At 41.8% G+C, this 12,548-nt stretch overlaps 1 protein-coding gene across 1 annotated transcript in view; it reads left to right on the forward strand.

Annotated features, from left to right (window-relative positions):
- Positions 1–12,548, forward strand: part of LOC124034318 (glycerol-3-phosphate acyltransferase 4) — a 46,222-nt gene that overhangs the window by 30,468 nt on the left and 3,206 nt on the right. Inside the window, exons 5-12 of the mRNA XM_046347335.1 lie at positions 1,874–1,948; positions 2,074–2,163; positions 3,788–3,881; positions 4,113–4,228; positions 4,806–4,861; positions 5,000–5,085; positions 8,923–9,051; positions 11,696–11,775. Coding sequence (XP_046203291.1) covers positions 1,874–1,948; positions 2,074–2,163; positions 3,788–3,881; positions 4,113–4,228; positions 4,806–4,861; positions 5,000–5,085; positions 8,923–9,051; positions 11,696–11,775 — 726 coding nt within the window. The remainder of the gene's footprint in view (positions 1–1,873; positions 1,949–2,073; positions 2,164–3,787; positions 3,882–4,112; positions 4,229–4,805; positions 4,862–4,999; positions 5,086–8,922; positions 9,052–11,695; positions 11,776–12,548) is intronic.

Here is a 12,548-nt window from a genome sequence, read left to right on the forward strand (position 1 = left end):
TAGCTAACTATAGCTACTGAAACAGATGTCGTTTTGCTATGTTTTTGCTGAAGAACATTGTTCTACACAAATAGTGTTATTTGACTTGTATCTTTTTTGACACGCAAAGACCCAAACGGTATTCCATAGAAATTCTGGTTGAGAATGAAACGACTGAACAAATGAACAACGAAACAGCACAGCACAGCAAGTAAGTGAAAGAAATAGGTTTTGATTATGTTTTACTGGTAATGGGGACATATGTAAATGCCAACAAAATAACCTTTCAGTTAGTGTGGTTTGTGTGTGTCTGTGTAATCTTTATTTAACTAGGCAAGTCAGTTAAGAACAAATTCTTATTTACAATGACGGCCCAGATGACCCTGGGCCAATTGTGTGCTGCCCTATGGGACTCCCAATCATGGCCGGTTGTGATACAGCCTGAATTAGAACCAGGGTGTCACGTTCTGACCTTTATTTCCTTTGTTTTGTATTTATTTAGTATGGTCAGGGCGTGAGTTGGGGGGCAGTCTATGTTTGTTTTTCTATGATTTGGGTATTTCTATGTTTCGGCCTAGTATGGTTCTCAATCAGAGGCAGGTGTCATTCGCTGTCTCTGATTGAGAATCATACTTAGGTAGCCTGGGTTGCACTGTTTGTTTGTGGGTGATTGTCTATGTTGATGGCTTGTTTCAGCACAGCTCACATTAGCTTCACGGTTGTTATTTTGTTTACTGTTTTTGTATAGTGTTTCAGTGTTCCGTTCTTTCTTTAATTAAACATTCGACATGAACACATATCACGCTGTATATTGGTCCTCCGATCCTTCTCGCCTCTCCTCTTCAGATGAAGAGGAGGACGACCGTGACACAGGGACTGTTGTTACGCCTCTTGCACTGAGATGCAGTGCCTTAGATATTATCGGTGGTTATCGGACACAACATGCTCTTGAATACAGATCGGGTGTCATGTTTTGGCTGATAAATGTACTAAAATGGGAATAAAATATAAATTTCTACTTTCAAATGGTAATACAATGATGGTTGGAGGTCCACATATCAAATCATGTGTGGACTGTTTTAAATGATACTGTCAATTTTCCATAGGAAACCTATTGAAATAATATAAATATACATAATAGAATAAACATGAGCATTTTAAGTTGGCATTTGACATTGGGGTGACCAGCGGCCATCTTTGTGGTAGTTTTTAGAAGTTACAATTTCAATTCAATTTACATTTCAATGGTATACCAGCCAAATTGCAGTGGTCTGAAGGGATAGGTCCATTCTATGAATTATATTTCTATGATTTGAAATGACATCCACTGTATTCAAGAGCTTGAACAAAAACCAAAGATGATGTAAAGTAGGGTTTAAGCTACAACACATGCGAATCTGGAAAAAAATCGGAATTTACGCGTTTTAGATAACTGACGTTGATGGTTAAAACGTTTCATAGTTTGTATTAAAAAAAATGGTATTAAATTATAAGATAGTTTGACAACCCTGTTGTAAGCTTTTAAATGATATAAAACTCAACCGTTTATATTTTCCAGTGATGAAGACATGGATGTCTCATGTTATGGTGGGGTATTCAAAATGGACCAACTTTGAGCATCTTTATCTCCTGAATGTTTTGGCATTGTGGTCCAAAAAGTCACTTTCTGAACACTTCTTCCATGGGCAAACTTGTATGGAAAGTTTTGTTTAAATCAAAAGGGATGCAGTCAAAACGTGATTGCATTCAAGAGTGAAAGCACTGCCAGCTGTCGGTTTAGAAACCTTGAATAGGCCTATACTCTGTATGTTCTCTGATATGCACAGACGTCTATGATTAGTCTGGGTTGTAATGGGCTGTGTTTGACTGGAGCTCTGTGTGTGTTCTCTGACAGGGTAACTCTTGCCTTCACCGGGGTGGGTCTTCTGGTCGTACTCACCTCCATCATCGGGTTTCTTCCAAATGGGAGGTAAGACAGGATTTCTCATAATTGTAACACTTTCCTTATTACCTGAGTAGTAACATTGTAATTAGGGTAGGAACAACATAGTAAGTGTTGAGACTCAGGCCCTGTTTTCTGTGTTTTTCCTGAAGGATGAAGAACTTCCTCAGTGAGCAGGTGCATCTGATGTGTTACCGGATCTGTGTCAGAGCGCTCACTGCCATCATCACCTACCACGACAGGTAAGCAGCAGAAACGCCACTCAACACACAGAATATTCATGCAAAACACGTAGAAAGCATTATTAGGAACGGCATGCACTATATACCTTTGTTGAAAGATGAACACTACTGGTCTGTGTACTAGAGCCCACATCAATAAATCAGTTTGAATTCTTGAGCAATGCGTGGAGTAGTCGCTGAGAGCCAGTAGCAATATACATTCATGTCCACTGTGCTGAGCAGAGTCCGCTTAGATGGAGTTCAAAAGCCTGTAGCCACGACCGCCTGGCGCCCACACACACAAAGCAAGGGCTGCTCCAACAAGGCCATCTCATTCCATTTAGGTCTGGGGTAGAGTACCCTTAGAGGCATCCAGCACAAACTGCTGCCCTGGACATTACCAGGCTAGGTGTCACCAAAGGGACAGGGGCAGAGACACATGCAAATCTATCATTCTTCAGGCATTAACACCCACAGTGTGATAGTCTGTGTCGTGGGAGAACAGTCCAGGCACAGCTAAGCAGGAAGTAGTACTGGAAGTTAATTGGACTAATTATATTTACCCAGACTACACTACACCACTCTACCCTAGACAGTTTATGCTACAGTGGACATTTCCTTTGGCATGATGCAGGCAGTTTTCTGTCAGGTTCAAATGTCATCTGATGATGAATTTGTATTGATCTTCAGTTGTTGTGGTGCGAGACAATGCCATACACTGCCCCTGACCTGTCTTGTTGTGTTGATTTGAATAACTGCCGTAGAGCACCGCCTTTGCAAAACCACTAGTCACATGTTTGTTTGACAAAGCCCTTACTAGCCAATGCTGATTCAAATGAGATTTGAGGAAATGTTGCAAAAAGGGAAACGTCTCTATCAAATTTGAAAAAATACAGTCCTTCTAATCCCCAATTCTAGGTCAGAGAGGGAACTTGTCATATGAACTTGTCAAGATACCCTTTGTTTTGCAGTTAAAAAAAATAAAAAAATAATATGAGCCGTCATAGTCGGGGAGTGTAATTAAACAATAGGCCTAGTCATTCAAATAAACCGTTAAGTCCAAGACCAGAAGGGTTAAGATAATCTCTGTCTGTGAAATTGTCCCTCAGAGCAAATGTTTTGGAAGACTTATCCATTATGATAAAAATAACTTATCATAAACTAAAGACGTTTACTACTACTAATAATAGACGTTTCTTTATAGGAATGTGGTGTATTCAGTATGAATTATGTCCCATCTTGCTCTGCCTGTTAGCCCTGAAGAAATCTACATGTAGTGCTGGGCCTGTTACACCATGTGCCTCTCTAGTCTGGGTGGGGCTAAAAATACAGAAGTGGTGTAAGATGGGCTCTCTCTTTTGGTAACACGATCAGCAACATTATCTCCTCGGAATTTGGGCTCCTACCAGAGTCCAGCATGCTCAGGGGGTCTGGCTTTGAACTCCAACATCATTAGCCTCCTCCCACTTTCATGTTAATTAGGGAGAGGTGAAGGAGAGGGCGCTGAGTTTCTCCCTCAAACCCATTAGGACTACATTTTCCATCATCTACTGAGTAGTTAGGATCTAGCTTACACTGGAATAGTAATTTCCTGATACTCACTTGTCCCCTGACACTCATCCTGTCTCTCTCTCGATCCTCCCAGTGAAAACAAGCCCAAGAATGGAGGGATCTGTGTGGCCAACCACACCTCACCCATTGATGTCATCATCCTGGCAAGTGATGGCTGCTATGCAATGGTAAGGCCCAACACCCATGATAAATGGCACACCAGTCAAACACAAGGCTACCTACTACAGCACTGAATTACAGAATGATATGTGTCATATTTAGAAAGTTATTGGTGTGCTACTACCATAAAGCAAACTTTTAGACAGCTGAAGCAAGCACTCCAATTCTGTGAGATCTGAGACCTGTATCATCAGATGTTTGTTAAACCACACCTGTATGTGTGTCTGTTTGTGTTCCAGGTTGGGCAAATCCATGGTGGTTTGATGGGCGTGATCCAGAAGTCTATGGTGAAAGCCTGCCCACATATTTGGTTTGAACGCTCTGAAGTCAAAGACCGACATCTAGTGGCCAAAAGGTAGTAATGCATATGTGCACTTTGTTTAATGCTTTTTAGTTGGAAGTCTCTCAGCTGTAGTCTGGCTGATACTAAACTCAAAGTCCTTTTGACTTCAGAGTCTGGGGAGGCTGTTTAAAGTTGACGGCACGATGCGTTGATAATGAAGCTGTGCTTTTACTGGTTGGTTCTCCTTTGTGTCTTTCTCACTTAAACACACACATGTACAACCACACACAACTGTTGGATTTTCAAATCCAAATAACCCACAGGAAATAATTGTTTTGTTGAAAGAACCAATCAAAGCTTGCTTTATTTCTAAGTGAATATTGCACCAACAAACCAAACCCCTGTCCAGACAAGTGGGGCACAACACTCCCACTCCACATGGGTCGCGTCAGCCAGACGAACTCAGCTATACCTTAGCAGAGACATTTAAAGAACTTAAATGGATAATTGACAACTTTCAATTCAAGGTTACTGTGACCAAGATGTTTTGATTAGACTTCATATGGGGATTAGTGTTTGTGTATTGATAATTCTAGTCAAACTGGATTGAATCAATATACTGTAAACGTACAAAAATATATTGTTGCAGATTGAGTGATCATGTAGAAGACAAAACTAAACTGCCTATTCTCATTTTCCCTGAAGGTGAGTAGTTTTAGTTTTTTTCCTTAGTTACTGCTTTGAACATTACTACAGTAGTTTCTATTACTGGGTTTTTAATGTTACTCTTACCTTAATATAATTTCCTATCCCCATTTGTAAACACTAACCTTTTCCCCATAGGCACCTGCATCAACAACACTTCAGTAATGATGTTCAAAAAGGGCAGCTTTGAGATTGGCTCCACAGTCTACCCTGTGGCCATCAAGGTGAGAGAGAGCGAGAGTGTGAGAGTGTGTGTGTGTGTGTGTGTGTGTGTGTGTGTGTGTGTGTGTGTGTGTGTGTGTGTGTGTGTGTGTGTGTGTGTGTGTGTGTGTGTGTGTGTGTGTGTGTGTGTGTGTGTGTGTGTGTAGGCGGTCACAACATTTTGTCAGACGTTATTGTCAAGCAAATAACTGTTGGTTGCACTGTAATTGATTGTTAATTAACATAAACACATTTAGCATCTCCTGACTTCCACACAAGCCACTGATGCAGACCTTTGGAACGCCTACATTTGAAAAAGTATTAAACCATGTAACATAGCCTTCACCTTCACAATAAATCCATTATTTATTGTAGGTAGGTCTAAAGAAGCATGATATGAAGAACATGTAGTCTATTTCATAACAGAATAGCATACGCTGAGTTGTCCTTATGTTAGGTCCTGATCTGGCTATGTCAAATGGCTGTGGGCTACATTAGTTAATTTAGCAGACAAGATTTGTTTAGAATTCCGTGGCATTATTTTATAGTATGATGAATACAATTGAACAAAGCTGAATAAAATAGAAAGGATATTTTCTACAAACAATTTGAGGGATTGCGCACGTGTTAAGCTGTTAACAAAGAAATACGTACTCCTATCTGCTTAGTTTAGAGTTATAAATGTAACGTTAGTTGTTCTACAAACGTTGGCCTATATGTTTAGATTTTTAATACATTTTAAGGCTGCATGATGGATGACTCTAATGATGATTTTAAAAAAATAGCTTGAAAAGAATGAGCTCTGCTTTGTTTTTTTGCGCCGGCTGTACACACTACATAAATCACTCATTCCCAATTTGACAAGCACTTGATAATGCCCTGAATTTTAGGGTGGCATCCCCTTTGTGTGGCCGTAATGCATCCTTAAAAACATCCATGCCTTTGCGGCCAGCGGCCGTTGTGCGCTTCTCCCTGACTACTGAGCTCTCTGAATCACCTCTAACTCACATTGCTCTCCATCACATGATCGGGTCTTTCTCACAGGCTACAAGTGAAGACAGACACATCGGGGATGCAACTGCGCGCGTCCTTATCCAATTCCCAGTGCATATTGAAGATATTAGAAGAACTATACACATTTACTTTTCGTCAGCCAACAAGATGAGTAGCCCTAAAGAACAGCAAAAACACTAGCCTATGTCAATATACTATCCCCCAAAGTAAAAAATCGATACAACAGATCAGAATATTTAGCTTAAAATGTTGATTTCTTCACATTATAAGCGCAGCAATACGCACACGGCAGTAGGCTAAAAGCACAAATGTCCCATTAGCGGAAAACATTATCAAAGTGACCGCAAATGCAATTATTCATGTAATGCTTTTATTATAAAGGTTAATTTTTATGGTGAAAATGATCTTTCCCAAACTTGAAACTCACATGCTGCTTATGTATGCCAGTTAGACTCTATGCCCATTGTAAAGCAGATTAATGTGCTCAATTTTAAGAAGTTATTTGGCCACTTTATTTGTGATACAAACCGTATCAAAACATATAGGCCTATGGGCTAGGCTACATGAGGTGTGTGACTATGATTCGAAAAAGTCACGCAAAAAAAGGCATTATTTCTTATGCTGTGAATAATTCACGAGTGAGAATATATAATTCACAAGTGATAGGCTAATATTGTCACTCATCAGACTATTCTTGTTTTAGTCTTGTCTTTACATATACTAAATAATATACAGTGGGGCAAAAAAGTATTTAGTCAGCCACCAATTGTGCATGTTCTCCCACTTAAAAAGATGAGAGAGGCCTGTAATTTCCATCATAAGTACACTTCAACTATGACAGACAAAATGAGAGAAAAAAGTCAAGAAAATCACATTGTAGATTTTTAATGAATTTATTTGCAAATTATGGTGGAAAATAAGTATTTGTTCAATAACAAAAGTTTCTCAATACTTTGTTGTCTTTACAAGGTTTTCACACACTGTTGCTGGTATTTTGGCCCATTCCATGCAGATCTCCTCTAGAGCAGTGATGTTTTGGGGTTGTTGCTGGGCAACGCGGACTTTCAACTCCCTCCAAAGATTTTCTATGGGGCTGAGCTCTGGAGACTGGCTAGGCCACTCCAGGACCTTGAAATGCTTATTACAAAGCCACTCCTTCGTTGCCCTGGCGGTGTGTTTGGGATCATTGTCATGCTGAAAGACCCAGCCACGTTTCATCTTCAATGCCCTTGCTGATGGAAGGAGGTTTTCACTCAAAATCTCACGATACATGGCCCCATTCATTCTTTCCTTTACACGGATCAGTCGTCCTGGTCCCTTTGCAGAAAAACAGCCCCAAAGCATGATGTTTCCACCTCCATGCTTCACAGTAGGTATGGTGTTCTTTGGATGCAACTCAGCATTCTTTGTCCTCCAAACAAGACGAGTTGAGTTTTTACCAAAAAGTTATATTTTGGTTTCATCTGACCAAATGACATTCTCCCAATCTTCTTCTGGATCATCCAAATGCTCCCTAGCAAACTTCAGACGGGCCTGGACATGTACTGGCTTAAGCAGGGGGACACGTCTGGCACTGCAAGATTTGAGTCCCTGGCGGCGTAGTGTGTTACTGATGGTAGGCTTTGTTACTTTGGTCCCAGCTCTCTGCAGGTCATTCACTAGGTCCCCCCGTGTGGTTCTGGGATTTTTGCTCACTGTTCTTTTGATCATTTCGGAGGGCATGCTGTCCGGTCCTCTGGCAGTCTCTATGGGGGTGATGTTGCTCTTGCTCGGGCGATTCCCTGATCCACCCCACAGGGAGATCGAGGGAGATTATCAGTGGTCTTGTGAGATCTTGCGTGGAGCCCCAGATCGAGGGAGATTGTCAGTGGTCTTGTATGTCTTCCATTTCCTAATAATTGCTCCCACAGTTGATTTCTTCAAACCTACTCAGCTGCTTACCTATTGCAGATTCAGTCTTCCCAGCCTGTTGCAGATCTACAATTTTGTTTCTGGTGTCCTTTGACAGCTCTTTGGTCTTGGCCATAGTGGAGTTTGGAGCTGTGACTGTTTGAGGTTGTGGACAGGTGTCTTTAATAACTGATAACAAGTTCAAACAGGTGCCATTAATACAGTCTGTTCACACTGCTAGTGGAGGACAGAGGAGCCTGGTTAAATAAAGGTGAAATAAAAATAAAATAAAAAATAAAGAAGAAGTTACAGGTCTGTGAGAGCCAGAAATCTTGCTTGTTTGTAGGTGACCAAATACTTATTTTCCGCCATAATTTGCAAATAAATTCATTAAAAATCCTACAATGGAGAACTTGCACAATTGGTGGCTGACTAAATACTTTTTTGCCCCACTGTATGTGTGAAATTTGTTGTGATTTAGAATAGACCATTATCATATATCGAAACAGGGGCGGCGGGAAAAAATACATGTCATCTATGCACTCAAATAGCGAATGGAGGACGCCTTTCCCTTGGTTCATTTTCATGCCAGCCAGGTAGGCTATACTCCTGTTGTAAAGATAAGCAATGTGCTTAATATTAGGAAAGTTGAGAAATAGATATAGTAGGCCTAGACTATTCAAAGCTAATGAGTGCTGAGTACCAGGCAGTTAGCATGTTTGGTAGGCTACTAATGACCAGCAGCAGCATCAGAGCTTGGAGAAGCCTAATTACCTTGGCTAAACGGTCACATGGAATTTGACTGCCTGCAATGAGTCGTAACCGCCGGTGTGGCGGTAATACGGTCACCGCAACAGCCTTATGTATGTATGTGCGCATGTGTGCGTGTACATGTGCGGTGTGTTTTCCCCTCTGTCTTCCAGTATTAATCGGTATTACGTTCCTGTCCCCAACAGTACGACCCCCGCTTTGGAGATGCCTTCTGGAACAGCAGCCAGTTTGGGATGGTCAACTACCTGCTGAGGATGATGAGCAGCTGGGCCATTGTGTGCAGCGTGTGGTACCTGCCACCCATGACCAGAGAGGTTAGTTTGGGAAAAAACTCACCTTTTTATTTTAAATTCTATTTTTCTCAGAAATATCACTGACAGGTTGGAGGATAGCTGTGACATTGATTAAACACCCTAACAGGCTGACCACACCACTCGCGTCGTAAATTTAGGAATCTATGTTTTTCAATTATTGCACCCACACTGCTCGCGCGCATCAACGAGCATCTGCGTTGCCAAGTCCTGCCTCTCCCATCTCCTCATTGGTTATACCCACGTGGGTGATTGAATGACGAACTGTGTTGCCGGTCAGTGTAGTAATACTATGAAAGTTTAGATGCCAATCACCAGATAATTTCAAAGATGAAAAACCCTGGAAGGAGGAGAGATTACTAGAAACGATTCGGTTGACCGTTTTATGTGTGGATTAACTGTCGGAGTAGAGGACCTTGTGCATTTCAGGTAAAATAACAACTCAATGTTTATATCCCAGAACAAATTAGCTAGCAACAGCAAGCTAGCTAAATGGGACAAATTAGCTAGCAAGTGCAAGTTAACTAGCTAAATTGCCATAAATGTTTAATGCTTTTCGACCTGTCCCCAAATTAATGTAATTGGTTCAGAGTTCGTTTTGATATTTCAACCTGCGTGTTGTGATCGCGTTTGGTGTAGGGGGACAAAATAAATTGATGCACGATGGCGCAACGCGCAGCCGGTTTGGGTTCCGTGTAAGAGCTTATGTTTTTTTCTGGCCGTTGTGCATTATTTGATGGCAGTTAAATGACATTTTATTAGCACGTCTAGCCCCAGTGAAGTTAATGCTGTCAACATTTTAGAAGGTGTAGTCAAGCTAACCTCCCTGAAGTTACCTGTTTTGTGTGGTTAATATTAGTGCCATTGCACAGCCTCTCATTTCAATCCACCAGTGTTACTAATATTGAATGGATGCATATGATGCACTCCTTTCTTTGACATCATCTTGGCATGATTTACCTAGGACATGCTCAAGTCACCCAGAGTTTGCATTTCTGATGCAAATAAATCCTGGTTTGAGTCAGTTTTCAAATCAGCATTCACCTTCTTTAATATTTAAGGTTGAGATGGCCTCTCCCAGCTCCCACCCCTGATTTAAGGAAATGTGATTCAAAGCAGTATTTCGAGAAGCTAGTATGGCTGCCTCCTTTAGACATGCAGGCTTATACACTTGCTGGTTTGTCTCATGTTGGGTTGTCTTTCAATGTTATTTGTCACGTGCACCTAATACAACAGGTTTAGACCATACCTTGAAATGCTAACTTACAAGCCCTTAACCAATAATGCAGTTCAGGAAATAGAGTTAAGATAATAATGTAAATATTACAGGTGGCCATTTGATTAATTGTTCATCAGTCTTATGGTTTGGGGGTAGAAGCTAATAAAGAGCCTTTTGGACCTAGACTTGGCGCTCCGGTACCACTTGCCATGCGGTAGCAGAGAGAGCACTCTGACTTAGGTGACTGTCTTTTTGGGCCTTCCTCTGACACCGCCTAGTATATAGGTCCTGGGTGGCAGGAAGCTTGGCCCCAGTGATGTACTGGGCCGTACGCACTATACTCTGCAGTACCTTACGGTCAGATGCCGAGCAGTTGCCATACCAGGAAGTGATGCAAACAGTCAGGATGCTCTTGATGGTGCAGCTGTAGAACATTTTGAGGATCTGGGGCCCATCTTTTCAGTCTCCTGACGGGGAAAAGGTGTTGTTGTGCCCTCTTCAGGACTGTCTTGGTGTGTTTGGACCATGATAGTTTGTTGGTGATGTGGACACCAAAGAACTTGAAACTCTCGACCCGCTCCACTACAGCCCTGTCAATGTGAATGGGTGCGTGTTCGGTCCTCCTTTTCCTGTAGTCCAACGATCAGCTCCTTTGTCTTGCTCACTTTGAGGGAAAGGTTGTACATTAAAGCTGATTGCACAACCAGAGCTTTACAAAGCCATTTGTGCCAGGATTGTGGATGTGCACTTAATGTATGTGACTTGGTGTAAGGAATTTAGATAATGATTTAGTCTTTTGAGCCGGGTGTGGATGTGAACTTGGTCAGGCCTCGCTCATGAGTACAACCACCCACTTCTAAAACATGGTGTTCAGAGGCAGGGGTTAGCCAGCTTTGGGGCTCTGGCCATTGACTGATCGACCATCCCATCTTGATGTAGAAAGCAGGAGGGAAGTTTGGGAAGTTTTCCTTTCTCTAAATGTCAGAGTGGAAGGAACTCAGTGGGCTAGGATACAACTGGTCCTCAGAGGTGTCCTGCCCTTTGATCAAATGTTCCACCTGCTGTTTGAACTAGTACTTAGAGCAGGCTTTTGGAGCAGCCTCCAGTCTCTCTGTCACCAGGGGATCCTAGTTACACAGCATCACACAGAATCAGATCAATCCATATTTAGAGATTATTCTCTTTCCTATGATGCATGGTCCATGAAATGCATTGTGCTTTATTCAATATCCCAGTTTATCAAACTGTACTTGATACTGCACTACATGCCAATTTAGCCCATTAGTGGCTGTAGCCAATAGAAAGGATAACTGTTGGTCATTTATACAATAAGACCCTTTCCAGGACATGTCTGATGCGCAGATGGCAAGCCCCCTTTGTGTGTCGAACTGGTCTTCATCTATGATCTTTGTTTTCCTTTCTGAACAGGAAGGAGAGGATGCAGTCCAGTTTGCCAATCGGGTTAAAGCAGCTATCGCCAGGCAAGGTGGGCTGGTGGACTTGCTATGGTGAGTAATCCATAGCAAACATCTGAGAACATATGTTCACATGGGTTATACAGTGCCTTTACGAAGGTATTCACCCCCTTGGCATTTTTCCTATTTTGTTGCCTTACAACCTGGAATTAAAATAGATTTTTGGGGGGGTTTGTATCATTTGATTTGCATAACATGCCTACCACTTTGAAAATGCAAAATATGTTTTTTTGTGAAACAAAAAAAACGGAAAACTTGACCTCGCTTAACTATTCACCCTCCCAAAGTCAATACTTTGTAGAGCCACCTTTTGCAGCAATTACAGCTGCAAGTCTCTTGGGATATGTCTCTATAAGCTTGGCACATCTAGCCACTGGGATTTTTGCCCATTCTTCAAGGCAAAACTGCTCCAGCTCCTTCAAGTTGGATGGGTTCCTACTGGTGTACAGCAATCTTTAAGTCATACCACAGCTTCTCAATTGGATTGAAGTCTGGGCTTTGACTAGGCCATTCCAAGACATTTAAATGCTTAAACCACTCAAGTGTTTCTGTAGCAGTATGCTTAGGGTCATTGGCCTGCTGGAAGGTGAACCTCCATCCCAGTCTCAAATCTCTGGAAGACTGAGACAGGTTTCCCTCAAGAATTTTCCTCTATTTAGCGCCATCCATCATTCCTTCAATTCTGACCACTTTTCCAGTCCCTGCCGAGGAATAACATCCCCACAGAATGATGCTGCCACCACCATGCTTCACTGTGGGGATGGTGTTTTCGGGGTATTGAGAGGTGTTGGAGTTTGTGCCAGACA

Source organism: Oncorhynchus gorbuscha, linkage group LG04 (assembly GCF_021184085.1).
Source record: "Oncorhynchus gorbuscha isolate QuinsamMale2020 ecotype Even-year linkage group LG04, OgorEven_v1.0, whole genome shotgun sequence".
Classification (NCBI taxonomy): domain Eukaryota; kingdom Metazoa; phylum Chordata; class Actinopteri; order Salmoniformes; family Salmonidae; genus Oncorhynchus; species Oncorhynchus gorbuscha.